The sequence below is a fragment of the Chiloscyllium plagiosum genome, chromosome 40 (assembly GCF_004010195.1).
Source record: "Chiloscyllium plagiosum isolate BGI_BamShark_2017 chromosome 40, ASM401019v2, whole genome shotgun sequence".
Taxonomy (NCBI): domain Eukaryota; kingdom Metazoa; phylum Chordata; class Chondrichthyes; order Orectolobiformes; family Hemiscylliidae; genus Chiloscyllium; species Chiloscyllium plagiosum.
The window spans coordinates 11,971,833-11,991,941 of NC_057749.1; the positions used below are offsets into that span (position 1 = coordinate 11,971,833).

The following is a 20,109-nucleotide window of genomic DNA, read 5'->3' on the forward strand; positions in this document are numbered from 1 at the left end:
TGGAGGGTTGTTTTTCAGACTGGAGGCCTGTGACCAGTGGAGTGCCACAACGATCGGTGCTGGGCCCTCCAATTTTTGTCATTTACATAAATGATTTGGATGCGAGCATAAGAGGTACAGTTAGTAAGTTTGCAGATGACACCAAAATTGGAGGTGTAGTGGACAGCGAAGAGAGTTACCTCAGATTACAACAGCATCTGGACCAGATGGGCCAATGGCTGAGAAGTGGCAGATGGAGTTTAATTCAGATAAATGTGAGGTGCTGCATTTTGGGAAAGCAAATTGTAGCAGGACTTATACACTTAACGGTAAGATCCTAGGGATGCTGAACAAAGAGACCTTCGATGCAGGTTCATAGCTCCTTGAAAGTGGAGTCGCAGGTAGATAGGATAATGAAGAAGGCATTTGGTATGCTTTCCTTTATTGGTCAGAGTATTGAGTACAGGAGTTGGGAGGTCATGTTGCGGCTGTACAGAACATTGGTTAAGCCACTGTTGGAATATTGCATGCAATTCTGGTCTCCTTCCGATTGGAAAGATGTTGTGAAACTTGAAAGGGTTCAGAAAAGATTTACAAGGATGTTGCCAGGGTTGGAGGATCTGAGCTACAAGGAGTGGCTGAACAGCTGGGGCTGTTTTCCCTGGAGCGTCGGAGACTGAGGGGTGACCTTAATAGAGGTTTACAAAATTATGAGGGGCATGGATAGGATAAATAGACAAAGTCTTTTCCCTGGAGTCGGGGAGTCCAGAACTAGAGGGCATAGGTTTACGGTGAGAGGGGAAAGATATAAAAGAGACCTAAGGGGCAATGTTTTCACGCAGAGGGTGGTACGTGTATGGAATGAAGATGTGGTGGAGGAAGGTAAGAGGCATTTGGATGGGTGTGTGAATAGGAGGGTTTGGAGGAATATGGGCCGGGTGCTGGCAGGTGGTACTAGATTGGGTTGGGATATCTGGTCGGCATGGACGGGTTGGACCGAAGGGTCTGTTTCCATGCTGTACATCTCTATGACCCTAACTTTGGATCACCAGAGAAGGCTAAAGAATTCTTTGACTCTCTTAAATAGACTGTGAGACTTAAACTCTATGGATAATGATTTTATTCCCCCCCCCCACCCCGTTTACCCTTTTTGCCTTCTCCATCTGTTTTTGTTCATTACCTTCTCCGGGGGGGGGGGGGCAGGGAGGGGGGGGTTATTTGCTATTCACACTGTTATTTTTTTATATAGGCCATGCGGCTTATTTGATTTGTATGGGAGGGGGGTTTGTTGTTTTGTCCTACCTCTTTTTTTGAGCGAGGTTCTTTTCTTCTGTCATCTTACTTAGTTTTCTAATAATTGCTGGGATTGTAACTTTGTAGTTTTATATATTTATATTTTGTATTATGCTTGCTAAATGCACCTAGGTGTGGGTGTTGGTTTGGGGGTGGGGGGAGGTAGGTCACTCACTTTCAACTTTGGTTTTATAGAACACTCAAATTTGTCTACTCTATTTTATAATGCCTGGGCCGAGGGCGGGGCACTAGTTAGGAGAGGTTACAGTGGGGTTACTGACAGGTAGTTATGACCCCTGGGAGCAAGGGGGAAAATCTCCTTTCAAATGTGTTTTGTATTGTTTTCTTTACTTAGGAATAGTTTTTAATTGTGTCAGTGTAAATGTCTTAAAGAATGTTTGCTTTTGTGAATTTTCCATGGTCTTTATTCAAGGTGTTTTGGGTAGGTTTCTTCCTCCTGGAGGGGTCTCGGGCTTGCCTGGACGATCATGGCTAGCCATTTGCTAAGGCGGTACACCTGGAATATGAAGGGGAGTAATTCACCAATCAAAAGGAAGAAGATATTATCAAACCTTAAAAAAGAAAGGGTTGAGATAGCTTTCTTACAGGAGATGCATCTACTTGACAAAGAGCACTTAAAATTACAACAGGGTGGATTTGACCAGGCCTTTTTCTCATCTTTTTGTTCAAAAAATAGGGGAGTAGTCATTCTCATTCATAAGAATCTTCCTTTCAAAATCTTAAGTCAGATAAAAGATGAATCTGGACGGTATATACTAATTAAAGCCCTAATAAATGGAGAGGTGTATGGGAATTTGAATCTTTATTGCCCCCCCAGCAAAACCCTTCAAATTTGTAACGGAAGCGTTCTCCAAGTTGATGGCTTTTGGGGCACACTATACAATTATAGGAGGAGATTTTAACTGTATTATGGACTCAGAGACAGATAGGATACCCAAGAGCACTATGAGTATATCTCTTAGATCTCGACAATTTGGGGATCTGAATAAGGAGCTATGGCAAGTAGATGTGTGGAGGTGCCTTCACTCCCAGGGCAGAGACTTTATTTTCTATTGTAATCCACACAAGTCCATACTATAATTGATATGTTTTTTGCTCCCTCGACCCTTTTGAATTCCATATTGTCCTGCAAAATAGGTAATATAGCAATCCCTGATCATGCCGCAGTATATATGGAAGTTAAGACTAGGGACAATGGGACAGACCCCGACATTGGCATGTGGATAGCAAATTTATAAAATATTTTTTTCAGGAATTCAAAACCTCTTTGGAAATTAATTCAGGCACGGCCAGTAACCTGTCGACAATGTGGGAGACCATTAAGGCTTATGCACGAGGTTTGATCATCTCATATTCTGTGACCCAGAAAAGACAAAAGGGAGAACAACAGCACCTGCTCGAGGCTCGCTTGAAGGCAGCTGAGACAACGTATGTTGATAGGTCCTCCATTACTAAGCTACAAAGGATCACAGCCCTTAAGACAGTCTTGAACATTCCACTTACCCAAACAGCAAAGAGGGAAATATTATTTGCAAAGCAAAGACTATATGAATATGGTGACAAGTCTGGCAGATACCTAGCATATCTCACTAGGTACAAAAAGGCTCCTCAAGCTATCATGTCCATTCGGGAAAGTGCTGGTACTCTGACTTGTGATCGTAATAGGATCAATACAGCCTTTAGAAAGTTCTATTTTGAATTGAATAAATCGCAGGACTATGGGGATAGAACTCAGAAGATGGAGTCCTTCTTTAAAAACTTGGCCTTTCCGGATTTAACCTCGGAGCGGGTGTCAATCCTGAATGCCCCCCCCAAAAACCCAGGAAGTACTCAACGCAATTAGACAGCTTCAGAGTGGCAAAGTACCTGGACAAGACGGATTCCAGGTTGAATTTTATGAAGATTTTATAGGGGAACTGGCTGGTCCACTTATAGACATGTATAATTACTCACATAGTCAGGGCTGCCTCCCGCCTTCGTTGAGAGAAGCAAATATTTCTCTCACTCTTAAAAAAAGGAAAGGGCCCAGAAGATTGCTCATCATATCGACCAATATCCTTGCTAAATGTAGATTTAAAATCCTTTCTAAAACATTAGCATTAAGATTTGAGAGGGTCTTACTATATATCATAAAAGAGGACCAGACTGGGTTTATCAAGGGCTGTAGATCAACTAACAATATTAGAAGGGTCTTAATTACGATACAAGCCTGTCAACAGGGACGAATACTGGGGTTAGTTGTCTCCTTGGATGCAGAGAAGGCATTTGATTGGGTAGAATGGTCATATCTTTATTACACACTGGAAAGGTTCGGTGTCAGAGAGGTATTTTCTAAATGGGTCTCAATATTATACAATGACCCTAAAGCAGCCGTGATTACCAATGGTTTGGGTTCAGATAGCTTCAGTGTGGGTAGGGGCTGTCGTCAGGGATGTCCTCTCACACCTTTATTATTCACACTAATAATCGAACGACTAGCAGAAGCTATACGAACTGACTCTAACATGGTGGCTCCAAGGGTTGGTTCGGGTAAACATAAAATCACTCTCCATGCAGATGATGTCCTCCTTTTCTTAAGTAATCCTTTGATATCCATGCCCTGCTTAATTCAAGTGATTAATCTATTTAGTATGTTCTCAGGCTATAAAATCAATTTAACGAAATCGGAGACCATGCTGTTGGGGGGTCTCGCTAGTGTATCCAATTTATCAGACGGATCTTGCTTTCCCTTTCAGTGGTCACTGGAGGGTTTTCTATACTTAGGCATTTTTATCACCCCAGTATTTGGTCAGCTGTATAACGGCAATTTTGTACACCTATAGAGAAAATAAGGCAGGACCTTCAACGCTGGGGAGATCTCCTAATATCCTGGTTAAGCAGAGTAGCTCTAGTTAAACTGAATATTCTGCCTCATCTCCTATATCCTATGAGAATGCTTTCTCTGATGTTACCGAGACTGGCACTGCGTAAACTACACGGCTGGCTTGGTTCCTTTATTTGGAATCGTAGACGGCTCCTTATCAAATTAGAAATGCTGCAGCTTCCACAAGCAAGGGGAGGACTGGATTTTCCAGACTTTAGGAGGTATCAGTTGAGTTCTTTATTATGCTATGTAGCTGACTGGGTCTCTTGTGACCCGCAATCAATTTGGTTAGACATTGAGACTTCCCCTCATCAATCTTTTATTTTTAGATAAGATGAGAGCTATTATGGACCATTGCAAAAACCCTATTGTACTAAATACAATTAAAGCCTGGAGGATAATGCGACAAGATGAGGATAACCTACAAAAAAACCTCTCCTTATACTCCTATAGTGGGAGCATCTGGTTTTCAGCCAGGGCTGACAGATGCTGCATTTAAAATCTGGAGGTCCAGAGGTATCTCTTGCTTAGGGAACCTGTTTGATGGGGAGGTTATGATGTCTTTTGAGCAATTGCACTAGTTGAACTGCCTAATGGAGACCTTTTTCGGTATTTCCAAATACGAGATTATATACAGAAGAAGACCACGTTATTAGACAGTCCTTCCAAATTGGATAGGGAGAGAAGAATGCTGTGGCCAATGGGTCCACCCTCGGTCAGTATTCTTTATCACTCATTATATAATGAGATATCGAAAGACAGGAATTGGGGTTTGAAATCCCTCTAGAAATGTGGGAGGATATTTGGGAAAATGCCAGAAAGATCTCTATTTGCAATAGAAGCCAAGCTATTCAATTAAAGATACTACATAGGGCTCATATAGCACCTGAACGACTGGCAAAATTTAGGGTAGGTACATCCCCAATGTGTCCTCAATGCAAAATAGAAGTGGGCACTCTGACGCATTGTTTATGGACACGTCACAAGATCTGTAGATACTAAGACAGAGTAGCAAATGCTCTGACAGAAATCTTGGGAACGGTGATTAGATTGGATCCAGTGTCTCTTCTCCTGGCTTTTCATATTTGCCCTTCCTGGATGTGCATGGGAGGAAACTATTTTCCATTCTCTCTTTTTGTGCAAGGAAAAATATCTTAGTGAATTGGATAGCTGAGGGCCCTCCAGGACTTTCGAAGTGGCACAGGTTAATCATGGAACATATCCACCTTGACTTCCTCACAAATATGGTCCACCAAAAAACTGAATTATTCTATAAAATATGGCAGCCCTTTCTGAACTATATCAATACAGATATTTCAGCCATATTGTCAAGGGCTTTTGTCTGGCTGTGGTAGTGGCTCTGGCTGGTCCGGGGGCCCTCTGAGGAGGAATCCTGTATAAATACGGGTTTTATTATGACTTGATGTTAATTCATTTTGAGTAAGTACTTAATTATTTAATTATCCTGTTATTTTTCGCTAGTAATGTAGAATATCCTACTTTATGTTTTGGTTGTTTGTAGGATAGATTAGTTGGGGGTTTTTTCCATTTTTTTGTGTGTTTTGGTTATTATTGATTTCTTTATATATATATATATATATATTTAATTGTATATTAGTGTTTATACTTGTTTGTATTACTTTGTAATTTTGTAAAAAGAAGGTTAAAAATGTCCTTATTTTTTCAATAAAAATACCTATTAAAATTTTTTTTTTTTAAAACTTGGCAAGTCTACTCCTTTTGCAGGCAGGGTGTTCCCTACTACTCTCTGAATAAAGAAACTACCTCTGGCATCTGTCCTATATCTATCACCCCTCAATTTAAAGCTATGTCCCCTCGTACTGGCCATCACCATCCGAGGAAAAAGGCTCACACTGCCAACCCTATTGAACCCTCTGATTATCTTGTATGTCTCTATTAAGGCACCTCTCAACCTTCTTCTCTCTAACAAAAACAGCCTCAAGTCCCTCAGCCTTTCCTCATAAGACCTTCCCTCCATACCAGGCAACATCCTAGTAAATCTCCTCTGAACCCTTTCCAAAGCTTCCACATTCCTATAATGCGGTGACCACTGTACGCAATACTCCAAGAGTGGCCACACCAGAGCTGCAGCATGACCTCTTGGTTCTGAAACTCGATCCCTCTATCAATAAAAGCTAACACACCGTATGCCTTCTTAACAACCCTATCAACCTGGGTGACAACTTTCAGGGATCTATGCACTTGGACACAGAGATCTCTCTGTTCATCTACGCTACCAAGAATCTTACCATTAGCCCAATACTCTTTATTGCTGTTGCTCCTTCCAAAGTGAATCACCTCACACTTGTCCACCTCTCAGCCCAGCTCTGCACCTTACCTCTGTCCCTCTGTAACCTGCAAAATCTTTCGGCACTATGCACAACTCCACTGACCTTAATTTCATCTGAAAATTTACTAACACATTCTTCTACGCCCTCATTCTGGTTATTTTTAAAAGTGACAAATAGCATTGGCCCCAAAGCAGATCCTTGTGGTACACCACTAGTAACTGAACTCCAGGATGAACATTTTCCATCAACCACCACCCTGTCTTCTTTCAGCTAGCCAATTTCTGATCCAAACTGCTAAATCACCCTCGATCTCATGCCTCCGTATTTTTGGCAGTAGCTTACCATAGGGAACCTTATCAAACGTCTTACTGAAATCCATATGCACCATATCAACTGCTTTACCCTCATCCACCTGTTTGGTCACCCTCTCAAAGAACTCAATAAGGTTTGTGAGGCATGACCTATCCTGACTATCCCTAATTAAATTATTCCTTTCTGGATTATTATAAATCCTCTCTGTTATAACCTTTTCCAACACTTTACCCACAACCAAAGTAATGCTCACTGGCCTATAATTACCAGGGTGGTCTCTACTCCCCTTCTTGAACAAGTGAACAACATTTGCTATCCTCCAGTCTTCTGGAAGATAAGCAACACTAATCCCCAGTCACAGTTCTTCTTCCTTAGGCAGCACAGGAAATTTGGCATGTCCATAATTTTTATAGATACACCATAGAAAGCATACAGTCTGGGTGAACAAAGTTTTTCACTGTACTCAGGTACAGGTGACAATAAATCAGTCAATCAGGAAATGGCAGTAAACACAAGATCAAATCCAGATACTTCATCTTTGCACTAACTCTCCACCAATTACAAGCTAGTGTTCTGTGCAATGTCTGCTGGGAACTGACCAATAAAATAGATTCTCCCATTTCCTCTCCTAAAAGTAACAGCTAAGTTGACCACTGCCAATGTGACCCTTAACGAACCCCTCCCTGCAGTTCCACTGACACCTCCCTTAAACTATTCTCTGTCCCTCAATACACCAAACAACAGCCCCTTCCCTCACCAATACCCCTTGCCCACCCCCACCTTGTCTACTCCAAGGAACTGTCCCTTCCCCAACTGCACTCCTGTCCACACACTACAACACCCACTTCTCCAAATCCTCACTCAGTGACTCCTCGGACAGTTTCTCCAACAATTAATTATCTCTCCAGATGTGTATCTGATCTTCTCAATCCCACGTTGTTTAAATGTCTTTTGCTTTTTTTTATTTCAAAAATATACCTTATTCATAAAAAGTCTTTCTATAAAAGATTAGTTACAATAGCAGTTCAGTTTTGTGTAGTTTTTGTATATGGAGAACTAAACAAACATTGAAGTTTGGCTTTTGACAGCTCTAACAAACCTGAAGGCATTTCTTAATTATGCAAGATACTATTTACACATATTGGAACCACCAAAAAGTCCAATAACTGAACTGGTCCCCATTGTACTTTGGCAGAAAGACCTTATATGGTCTTTCCCCACTGCGCCTTGGTGGCAGCTGCCCCAAGCTTTCGTGCATCCCTCAGTAAATAATCCTGGACCTTAGAATGCGCCAGTCTGCAACACTAGGTCAAGGCTAACTCCTTGCTCTGGAAGACCAAGGGGATTTGGGCGGACCAAAGAACATCTTTCACAGAGGTGATGGTCCTCCAGGCGCAGTTGATGTTCGTCTCAGTATACTGATAATAGATCTTGAAAGTCAATTCACCAAGTTCTTCTCAGTTTGACTCCTGACACTGTTTTACTCTGACCCACTGATCCCTCTCCTGGTCACTGATATTTAATTCATGGTGTCTGTTCATGTTGAGAGAAATCTGTCACATAATTAGAGGTGTCCAGTGTGAATTGCAGCTGTTCTTACCTTTTTGACATCTCTGACCAGGTAGTGCAGAGTGTTGGGAGGGCCCAGCCTCTGGAAAAAAACATGAAGTCGTTACTTAGTCCTGTTTCAGTGGTTACCCCAGCACCCTCCCCCACCTCAGTCCAACCATCTTACTCAGCCAATCTCTGTTGAGGGATGATGCTGACTCACCGTGTTGTAAAGCTCCTCTAATCGAGGGATGGTCAGGAAATTGTGGATATTTACTCCATTTTCAATCAACAGCTTCACAAAGTCAACACGGTCCAGAACCAGTGCATCGATCATGGCCTGTTCCAGAGAGTTCACCTGCAGTACCAGCACAGAGCAGTCAGTACATGGTCATATCAACAGCTGTGAGGCAGGAATGCTACAACAGCTGGATTCTCACCCAGTTCAGCAGCTCCAACTTCCGTGGGTCACTCTCCTCTTTCACTTCATCCTTTCCTTTCCTCTTCCCTTTTCCCTTTACTTTAGTTGGCCGCTGTTTTACAGATTTTTTCACTTCCTGAGGGGCGGATCCAGACCTGCTGCCCATTGGCTGAAAACAGAACAAGACAGGGATGTTGGCTGTGAACCAGAGACAGTTTACACACTACAGGATTTAACCAGCACTTCATGTCAATCCATCAAACCCAGCCAGTTGTTACCTCATAGAATTAGAAAAAATAAATTATTCAAACATTGGACTCATCCCCAGTCAGGTTTTTAAAAGGAGTCAGCAGTAAGCACAAGGTCAAATCCAGACACCAAGGGTCACCAGACACTACACCTTTGCCCTAACTCTCCACCAATTAAAACCCAGAGTTCTGCAATGTCTGCTAAGGCCTGACCAGTAAAATGAGTCTATATTCCACCTAATTCCCCTGTTTCCTCTCCTGGAAGTAACATCTAGGTTGACCACTGCCAATGTGACCCTCATCCTAACCCCTCCCTGCAGTTCCACTGATACCTCCACTGCACTATTCTCTGTCCCCTGAATGCACTGAACAGCAGCCCCTTCAGTCACCAATACCCTCACCCACCCACACCTTGATTCCCCACCTTGTTTACCCCACGGAACTGTCCTAACAGCGCTGCCCTACTTGAGCCCGTTATCTAAAGCAAGATATATTGACATTGGAGGCAGTTCAGAGAAGGTTCACTAGACTGAGACCAGACATAGAGGAACTATCTTAAAAACGTTGAGAAAATTGTGCCTGTACTCAATGGATTAAAGAAGAAGAGGAAACTTTATTGAAACATGCAAGATTCTTACAGGATAGATGTGGAGAGATTGTTTCCCCTTTTGAGAGAGTTTAAGACCAATCGCCATCATCTCAGAATAAAGGGTCATACGTTTAAGAAAGCTATGTGGAAGAATGTTCTCTAAGAGGGTAATGAATCTGTGAAACTCTTTACTGCAAAGGGCTGTAGGAACAGGATTGTTAAGTCTATTTAAGGCTGGGACAGATGGATTTTAATCAGTAAGGGATTCAAGAGTTACAGAGAAAAAGCAGGAAAGTGGAGCTGAGAATTATCAGATCAGCAATGATCTCAGTGAACAGTAGAGCAGACATGATGGGTTGAATAGCCTACATCTGCTCCAACATCTAATGGCCCGGTGGAAGGAAAAAGAGGAACAAATTTGTAAGGAAATTATACAAAGTTGCAAAAATTAAATGATAAAACAGTCATAATGGAGGGGGGGGGGGGGGTTTAATTATCCAAATATAGATTGGGATAGTGGTAGTGTAAACGGAAGAGAGTGGCAACAATTCCCAGAGTGTTTCAGAAGAATTCTGTACCGAGGCAATATGTATCAAGTCTGACAGAAAAGGAAGCACTGCTACACTGGTTCTTGGGAACAAGGAAGGCTAAGTGGATTAAGTGTCAGTCAAGGAGTATTTAGGGAACAGTGATCTTCTATCACAAGGTTTAGATTGAATATAAAAAAAGGACAAAACAAAAACAGAGTAAGAATAATTAGCTGGGAGGAAAGCCAATTTCACTGGGGGTAAAAATGGATCCAAACCAAATAAACTGGAGTTAAACAAAAACAGAAATCACTGGAGAAAATTCAGCAGGTCTGACAGCATCTGTGGGAAGAAAGCAGGGTCAAGATTTCGAGTCCGGTGACTTCAGAACTATTGGTCATTAGGAAAAGCCAGTACTTACGCTGAAACTGAAGTGGGGTAGGCAGAGGAAAAGTTGAACAGATAGGAGGAGATGGAGCCAGGAGAGAGAGAGAGATATGGAAGGGGCAGGTAAACAAGAAGATATTGAAGACCAAGCTAGGACAGAAAGAAAACTTAATAAGAGATAGTAAGAGCTAAATATGAGAAAATGGGTTCACTGTGCTAAAAGCTGTCCTGTCCTGCTATCCATTATCTCCTTGTTTGTCTACAATAGAAGAGGTATTTATACTAATTTTTCAGTCTTAGACTCAAGGCTGGTGCCAGACAACTGAATAATTGTGAACTGTTACATCCTTGTTCAAAAAAGGGGACAAAGATAAACTTAGCAACTATATTTTTATATTTTACTCTTCCTGCATCAAAAGTTCTATCAGAAATCCCACATACACATCCCATCCAACACCTGTCCTGTCCCGTTCCAGGATATAGCCAGATTATCACACAGCTGTGGCTACATTCCTTACATTCCACAGAACTGCATAGTTTTCTCAGATAGCTATGTGAATCTGTCAATGCCACGAAAGCCCCAAAATCCGTATCAGAAATACAAATCAAAGGAATTGTACCGGCCAATGATTCCCAAAGACAAAAATTTGATTGCGGGCAATATCCACCCTATTCCAGGCCATTGCTAGACTCAGTTGGTCTGGGGCTGACGCATTTGTACCTGGAATGGAAGAAAAACAAGGCATGAATCAGAATAGGAAAGCCTGGCAGGGTAATCTGTTGTTAGTTCAGTAATCACAATCTGATAACAAATGATTCGAGTTCATAACTGTGGTTACAAGTATGATATTTATGAGATGATTATTTTTTGGGGCTGTGTCTTTAAACTTATAGTGGAGAGGTGGACAAGTTAAAAATCACAACATCAGGTTATTGTCCAACAGGTTTATTTAGCAGTACAAGCTTTCAGAGCACTGCTCCTTCATCAGGTAGCTAGTGCGGCAGGATCATAGGACTCAGAATTTATAGTAAAAGGTCAGAGTGTCATACAACTGATGCGAAGTATTGAACAAACCGAGATTGGTGTTAAATCTGTAATCACTTAGAATGGGTTGCAGGTTTCAATTCATTAATGTGTAAATCCCAGAACTTCTTTCAAGTCACATTCCCGAGATAACTAAAGTTTAAACTTTAAACTTAAATGTTAAGTTATCTCGGGAATGTGACTTGAAAGAAGTTCTGGGATTTACATATTAATGAATTAAAATCTGCAATCCCATTCTAAGTGATTAAAGTCTTAACAGCAATCTAGGTTTGTTCAATACATCACATCAGTTGTATGAAACTTTGATCTTTTACTATAAATTCTGTGTCTATGATCCTGCCTCACTAGCTACCTGACAAAGGAGCGGCATTCTGAAAGCTTGTACTTCCAAATAAACCTGTTGGACCATAACCTGATGTTGTGTGATGTTTATCTTTAAACTTAGGGTAAAGTAAAAGAGGTTGTTTGACCTGTTCTGAAGTCTGACTGATAGGATGTTTGGATGACACACTGATAAAGATTAAATGGAGGCCCAGACTGTTCTGCTGGGAACAAGGTGCATGGTGTACACCTGGGGAAAACCCAGTATTGGTGCTGGTCAAACCATTAGTTTCCAAAGCCCCAGGAAGGAGTTGAGAATATGGAAAAAAGATCTCTTCTTCATTGTCCATGTAAGTTCTAAAATAGAAACAAAACAGAAATTGCTGGAAAAATTCAGCAGGTCTGGCAACAGATTGTGTAGAGAAAATAGAGTTAATGTTTCAAGATCCAGTGACCCTTCTTTTCATGCTTTCAATACTTTTCATTGTATCTCACTACACGTGACAATAATAACTCAAATCTAACCTAATCTTCAGAACACTTTTGTTTCTGATTTCTAGCATTTGCAGGTTTTTTTTTATTTTGAATTCCAAGATAGACTTGGGTTCTAAATTTTACTTGATCAGTTTTAGTATTTGGATACAAAGCCCATGTAATTCCTGTTACAATAGCACTTAACTTTGAGAGGAGAACGTTTCTAAGATACTCCTGAAACTCACACACCTAGTCTTCCAGAAATTAGGAGAGCAAGCAGCTCGATGTCAAAAACATCAAAAAAATGTTCACTATGTAGGAATGTACTGAGACCTCATGCTTGGATTAAAAACAAGGAAAACTCATAAAATGAGACTAGAAACTTTACCTAAAGGGAGGGAAGTTTGTTGTTTTTGTGTTAAAAAGAAAATGGGCACATGGGTTGGGAGATGGAGATCAATTTCAGACTGTAAAGTTGCTTACAAAAGTAGCCTTTAGTCAATAGTCCTTTTAATTAGATTAAAATCTAAAAATGTAAAATCTTAGGTGGAAACTCAATAATTCCTGAAGACCATGTGAAATCTTGTTGTGCTGCCTTTTCAGCTATTACCTGAAGGTTCAAATTTATTTTTTAAAGGTTATTCGTCTCTACGATACCATAAAACAAATCTCACTTCCCTTGGTATCTTAAAAACTCAGATTTTCCCATGTTCACCAATTGCTCCCAGTGCACTTAATGCAAGATGGTAAGATAAACAATCCAGTCACTGAGAGGATTAAACAAGAGTAAATTACAAGTAAATTCCAAAAACACAGATGGGCTATGAAAGAAAATTGAACCAGCTCTTTTGGGATTTATTTATTTATTAGGATATAATAAGCATTTCATCTGGAGATTGGGGGGGAGGGTGCATGAGAACAATTCTGATTACATCGATTTTAACACAGTTGAAGATAACAACAGGAGGAAATTCAGCAGAAGATGAGAGTAAGGCGTTCAACAAGGTTCCCCATGGTAGACTGGTTAGCAAGGTTAGATTTCATGGAATACAGGGAGAACTAGCCAATTGGATACAGAACTGACTCGAAGGTAAAAGGAAGAGGGTGGTGGTGGAGGGTTGCTTTTCAGACTGGAGGCCATAGGCACACCAGTGATGTGCCGCAAGGATTGGTGCTGGATCCACTGTTTTTTGTCATTTATATAAACGATTTGGATGTGAACGTAGGAGGTATAGTTAGTAAGTTTGCAGATGACACCAAAATTGGAGGTGTAGTGGAGAGCAAAGAAGGTTACCTCAGAGTACAATAGGATCTTGATCAGATGGGCCAATGTGCTAAGGAATGGCAGATGGAGCTTAATTTAGATAAATGTGAGGAAATCAGAGCAGGACTTATACACCGAATGGTAAGATCCTGGGGAATGTTGCTGAACAAAGAAACCTTGGAGTGCAGGTTCATAGTTCCATGAAAGTGGAGTCGCATGTAGATTGGATAGTGAAGAAGGCGTTTGGTATGCTTTCCTTGATTGGTCAGAGCATTGAGTATAGGAGTTGGGAGGTCATGTTGCGGCTATGCAGAACATTGGTTAGGCCACCTTTGAAATATTGCGTGCAATTCTGGTCTCCCTCCTACAGGAAGGATGTTGTGAAACTTGAAAGGGTTCAGAAAAGATTTGTAAGGATGTTGCCAGGGTGGGAGGATGTAAGCTATAGGAAGAGGCTGAATAGGTTGGGGCTGTTTTCCCTGGAGTGTTGGAGGCTGAGCGGTGACCTTATAGAGGTTTATAAAATAATGAGGGGCATGGATAGGATAAATAGACAAGGTATTTTTCCTGGGGTGGGGGAGTCCAGAATTAAAGGGCATAAGTTTAGGGTGAGAGGGGAAAGATATAAAAGGGACCTAAGGGGCAACCTTTTCATGCAGAGGGTCATGCATGTATGGAATAAGCTGCCAGAGAAAGTGGTGGAGGCTGGTATAATTACAACTTTTAAAAGGCATCTGGATGGGTATATGAATAGGAAGGATTAGAGGGATATGAGTCAAGTGCTGGCAAATGGGACGAGATTGGGTTGGGATATCTGGTCAGCATGGATGAATTGGACCAAATGGTCTGTTTCCATGCTGTACATCTTTATAACTCAATGAGAAGCTGGTGGGATAGGGAGCACTGTCATTGGGCGAGGTATCCAGGGGTTCATTTAAATTCTCTGGGGACATGGGTTTGAATCCCATCATGGAAAATAAATTTAAAGTCAAAGCAATCTGAAATTGAAATCTAGTCTAAGTCATAGTGACCACGAAACCATCAACTGTTCAAAAAATTTACTAATAGTTCACCAATGCCTTCTGAAATGGTACTTTTCTTTAGGGAAGGAAATCTATTGTTTTTATCTGCCCTGACCTACGTAACACCAGACCCGCAGAAATGTGGTTGACTCTTCACTTGTCTCTGAAATGGCCAAGTCAGTTCAAAGACATTGGGCAACAAATTTTGGTAATTTCCACATCTATGAGAAAATAATTAAATAAATAGTCTTACCTTTTAGCAGTGCCATTAAGATAGCAAGATCAATATCCTGTTGTCCTTCTGAACCCATTCGAAAAACTGTGATCTGTGGGAGAGAAAAGCCAAAACTGGAGTGACAGGTTGAAGACTTAATAAATTCAGGGATAAACCAATGAACATTTTCTTTTCAGGTTCTGTCCCTGAAGGGAGGTCTGACCCACAATGCCATGATCTTCATCACAGGGAGGGCATAGAGGAGCTCCCAAGCCGACACCAGCTGCATTAGGGATTGAACTGTGTGCTGTTCTAATCCACACTGGCCTACCCAGCCACTGAGTCTAGATTAGACTGGTGCTGGAAAAGCACAGCAGCTCAGGCAGCATCCAAGGAGCAGGAAAATCGCCGTTTCGGGCAAAAGCCCTTCATCAGGAATAGAGGGACCTTTTACCTATCCAGCCACTGAGCTAACTGGACCCGCATAAGACCGGCGTCTATGTGGTGACACTTCCGTCATGTTGTAGCCTGGAGGTATCGATAATGACAGTAGAAGGTCCAATTATTTTCCATCCAACATGTCTGACTAGCAATCTCTTCCATTCCTGGTGCCTAACATTGATGTATGTTGGAAGGATTTACAAGTTGCTCCTCCACCTTTTTGTCTGAGTTATGAATGCATCTTCATTAAGCCCCGGAGTGGGACTTAAACCTGGAATTCCTGGCTCAGAAGCAGGAACACTACCTTCTGCACCACAGGACCTACAGACCATTCAGATATAACACACTTTTCCTCAACGCAAATTCATTCTAACCTGATTGACGAATCGGGGACACTATTTGTAAAGTGCAAACTTTTAAAACGTGTTGGCTGTAATACGATTACATCGCCAACACTTTAAGCGCTGTTTCTAAAGCACAGTTTTTCTATAACGCGGGGTTGTACAAGAATGCTACCATCATGTTATCGAAGAATTGACTGTACTTCTGAGATAACAAAACCCATGGTTAAGCTAAATGGATTAATAAAAACCTAAAAATTGAACGATTTGTGTATCACTAATGGAAGGAAGGGTCAGCTGCTGAGTTGTTGCCTACCTAGTAGAATACAATGCTAGTGACCCTTCTTTCCATTTTTGAAATTCTCCCACGAAAAGCTTTTATAGGGACCATCTGCTTACCGTCTGCCTAACTCAGCTTCAGCCCAGTCATGAACAGCAGGCTGGTCGATCACAGCATACCTCACGACAAGAGACATAGGAGGTGGGAGCAGGAGTATGCCAGGCGAAAGTGAGGACTGCAGATGCTGGAGATCAGAGTCAAGATCAGAGTCAAAAGCCCTTTCTGCTCCTCAGATGCTGCCTGACCTGTTGTGCTTTTCCAGCACCACTCTAATCTTGACTCTGATCTCCAGCATCTGCAGTCCTCACTTTCACCTAGTTGATTTTAACCTTCTTGCAAATCCTCTTGCAAGGATGCCTATGTTGAAGAAGTTCTCCTCCTCTCTCTACCAGGAGCATGCCATTTAGCCCTTTTGAATCTGCTGACTGTGGCTGATCATCCAAAGGAGTATTCTGTTCCCAGTTTCATCCCATACCCTTTGATCCCTTAGCTCTAAAGATTTCATATATACTGTATCCAATATTTTGGTCTCAAACACTTACTGTGACAGAATTCCAAATGAACTCACCAGACCAGCATTTACACATTCACTCAATTGCCCAGCATTTATACACTTCATCAACAGCCCAGTGTTTACACATTGACTCAATCGATCAGGGTTTAAAGATGGACTCAACAGGCAAATCTTTCCATGACAAATCAAAAACAATGAAAGCCAAATGTAAAATATACCAAATAAGAAATTCATTGTGTTCTCTATGCCCATGTTGATGCTCACCAATGCTTTCTTCTTCATACACTCCATGATGCTGACAAAGAGTTGCTGTGACTGATGGCGATTGTAGTTGAAGGTTTTCTGAACGGTAACCATGAGCTGATCTCGCACTGACTCACTGATTATTCTGCACAGAGCAGTGGAAATGAAAGACCTGAGAGTGACTCCTTTGTGAGTCAAAAACATTCATTTACATAGCACCTTTAACAAGTAATATCTCCCAAGGGGTGTTATCAAACACAATTTGATGGAGTATCATGAGGAAAAAGGAAAACAGGTGACTAGAAGCTTGCCAACATGCTAGGTTTAAGAAGCATCTTAAAGGAATGAGATGAGATAAAGCAGGAATCCCAGAGGCAAGGAGATTAGGCAGGCCTGAGATCAGAACTACTAGTGGAGGACCAGGTTTGGAGTGTGCAGCAACCTGCGAAGGTCGTCAGGCTGGAGAAAGTGACAGAGATAGGGAGGAGTGTAGAGACTGAAAGAGATTATAGAGATAGGGAGGGGTGTTGGAGCTGGGGGCAGTGACAGAGATAGGGAGGGGTATAGCAGCTGAAGGAGATTACTGAGATAGGAAGGGGGTGTAGGGGCAGGAGGACGTGACAGAGGTAGGGGGGGTGAATGTAAGTTTGCTCACTGAGCTAGAAGGTTCGCTTTCAGACTTTTCATTACCATATGAGGTAACATCATCAGTGAGAGTCCGGTGAAGCACTGATGTTAGTGACCTGCTTTCTATTTATGTATTTAGGTTTCCTTGGGTTGGTGATGTCATTTCCTATTCTTTTTCTCCAAAGGTGGTAAATGGGGTCCAAGTGGATGTGTTTGTCGATAGAGTTTTAGTTGGAATGCCATGCTGTAAGGAATTCTCGTGGATGTCTCTGTTTAGCTTGTCCTAGAGTATATATGTTGTCCCAGTTGCAGTGGTGTCCTTCCTCATCTTATATAAGGATACTAATGAGAGAGGGTCATGTCTTTTTGTGGCTGGTTGATGTTCATGTATCCTGGCGGCTAGTTTTTTGCCTGTTTGTCCAATGTAGCGTTTGTTACAATTCTTGCAAGGTACTTTGCAAATGACATTAGTTTTGCTTGTTGTCTGTATGGGGTCTTTTAAGTTCATTAGCTGCTGTTTTAGTGGGCTACTATGATGCCAAGGGATCTGAGTAGTCTGGCAGTCATTTCTGAGATGTCTTTGATGTAGGGGAGAGTGGCTAGGGTTTCTAGATGCATTTTGTCTGCTTGTTTGCGTTTGTTGCTGAGAATCGGTGGATTGTGTTCACTGAGTACCCGTTCTTTTTGAATACGCTGTATAGGTGATTTTTCTCTGCTCTTCATAGTTCCTCTGTGCTGCAGTGTGTGGTGGCTCATTGAAATAATGTGCTAATGCAGCTTCATTTGTGGATGTTGGGATGATTGCTTCTGGCGTTCAGTATTTGGTCTGTACGTGTTGTTTTCCTGTAGACGCTGGTTTGAAGTTCCCCATTGACTGTTCACTCTACTGTGACATCTAGGAATGGCAGTTTTTTGTTGTTTTCCTCCTCTGTTGTGAATTTTATGCCAGTAAGGGTATTATTGATGGTCTTGAAGGTCTCTGGTCAGAACTACCAGAGGAGGACCGGGTTTGGAGTGTGCAGCCATCTCAGAAGGTCATCAGGCTAGAGGAGGTGATAGAGATAAGGAGGTATAGGGGCTGGAAGAAGTAACAGAGGTAGGTAGGAGTGTAGATACTGGAGGAGGTGACAGAGATAGTGAGGGCTGTGTAGGGGATGAAGCAGGTGACAGATAGGGAGTCATGATTTGGAGAGGCCGGTGTTGGACTGGGGTGTACAAAGTTAAAAATCACATAACACCAGGTTATAGTCCAACAGGTTTATTTTGGAGCGCTGCTCCTTCATCAGGTAGTTGTGCAGTATTCTCCACAACCACCTGATGAAGGACCAGTGCTCCAATAGCTAGTGCTTCCAAATAAACCTGTTAGATTAAAATCTGGTGTGTGATTTTTAACTTTGTACAGATAGGAAGGGCTGTGTAGGAGATGGAGTAGGTGACAGAGATAGGGAGGAGTATAGAGACTGGAGGAGATTCCAGAGTTGGGAAGGGTTTGGCGCTGAATAAGGTTGCAGAGATCGGGAGGGTTGAACTAGTGATTTAAAAAGGAATGGGATTTGAAAATTGAAGTGCTGTCAGACTGGGCGCCTGTGCAAATCAGCAAGCACCTGGGTAATGTGTGAACAAATGTGGAGTGAGCTAGGGCTGGGACAGCAGAGTTTTCAATGAGGTCAAATTGCTCTAAGAGAGAAGCAATGCTGCAATGGCATATGCTGACTTGCAAATTCATATTTTTCTCAAATTCAGATCAAAATATAGATCAATGTAAGTGTGAACAAGTAAAGGGCTTTATAAGATCATCAGATGCTAAAATGTTGTCATACCCTTGCGTTGTTCAGGTGACACACAGTCTCACACAGTTATGGGTTGGATAGTACTGGGTTGCTATGGGCATACTGTCAAGCTGTAAGTGATTTAAAGTTGTACCCTCCTTCTGCTGAGTACTTGTGCGCAAATGCCAGGATGTCAGAAGCTCTTCCGCTACCATCACAGACCACCACCGGGACAGGAGGGTCCTCACGGAGACTCTCCAGGACAATCGATATCACATTGGGACCACCTTCCACGATCAAACACACCACTGGTACTCCCTGGCCAAGCCCTAGGCACAAAACAGAAAAGTCAGGAAAACTCAAACCAAAAGCACACAGTCCCACCTTTGCAAAAATTCAAGTCAATAAGTTCAGAGATAACAATATCCTGACTTGGCAGTGAGAGAGGTCACAGACTGAGTGCCACAATCTTTAATCAAGGCTCCATATGTAACCAGGACAAATACCATGCAAGTCTCTACTAACTATTTGCTATAAGGGAATTTGATCTCAAGAGTGATGTTGTTCACAACAGGACTGGGTCTACAGGACAAAATGAAGATCCCAAAGTTAATTTCAGGCAGCAGACCACCTACATAAGTCATGTGGTCATGGGAAAATTTCTGAAGTTGGATTTGGCATATATTCACAGACAGTTAAATGAATGTGCTGTCCCTGTCCTGGGAGTGTTTGATGGGAACAGAGTAGAGAGTGTGTTACATTTACCTTTCCCATGCTGTCCCTTCCTGATAAAGAGCTTATGCTCGAAGTATCGATTTTCCTGCTCCTCGGATGTTGCCTGACTGGCTGTGCTTTTCTAGCACCACACTCTCGACCCATGCTGTCCCTGTGCTTGGAGTGATTGATGGGGGACAGTGTAGAGAGAGCTTTATTTTGTACTTAACTGTGTGCTGTCCTGGTTCTGGGATTGTTTACAGAGGCAGTATAAAGAGGG

General features: G+C 42.0%; 1 protein-coding gene across 7 annotated transcripts in view; it reads right to left on the bottom strand.

Moving 5' to 3' along the window:
* Positions 1-20,109, bottom strand: part of LOC122542515 (transient receptor potential cation channel subfamily M member 1-like) — a 74,936-nt gene that overhangs the window by 40,986 nt on the left and 13,841 nt on the right. For 5 of the 7 annotated variants that reach the window (XM_043680332.1, XM_043680330.1, XM_043680331.1 and 2 more), the window contains 7 exons: positions 19,270-19,444; positions 16,741-16,864; positions 14,880-14,952; positions 11,121-11,221; positions 8,769-8,918; positions 8,552-8,686; positions 8,381-8,431 (listed from right to left, as the gene is read on the bottom strand). In XM_043680332.1, coding sequence (XP_043536267.1) covers positions 8,381-8,431; positions 8,552-8,686; positions 8,769-8,918; positions 11,121-11,221; positions 14,880-14,952; positions 16,741-16,864; positions 19,270-19,444 — 809 coding nt within the window. Of the gene's footprint in view, positions 1-1,196; positions 1,790-8,380; positions 8,432-8,551; positions 8,687-8,768; positions 8,919-11,120; positions 11,222-14,879; positions 14,953-16,740; positions 16,865-19,269; positions 19,445-20,109 lie in introns of those variants that run through there. The other 2 variants (XM_043680335.1, XM_043680336.1) reach the window with 2 other exon arrangements.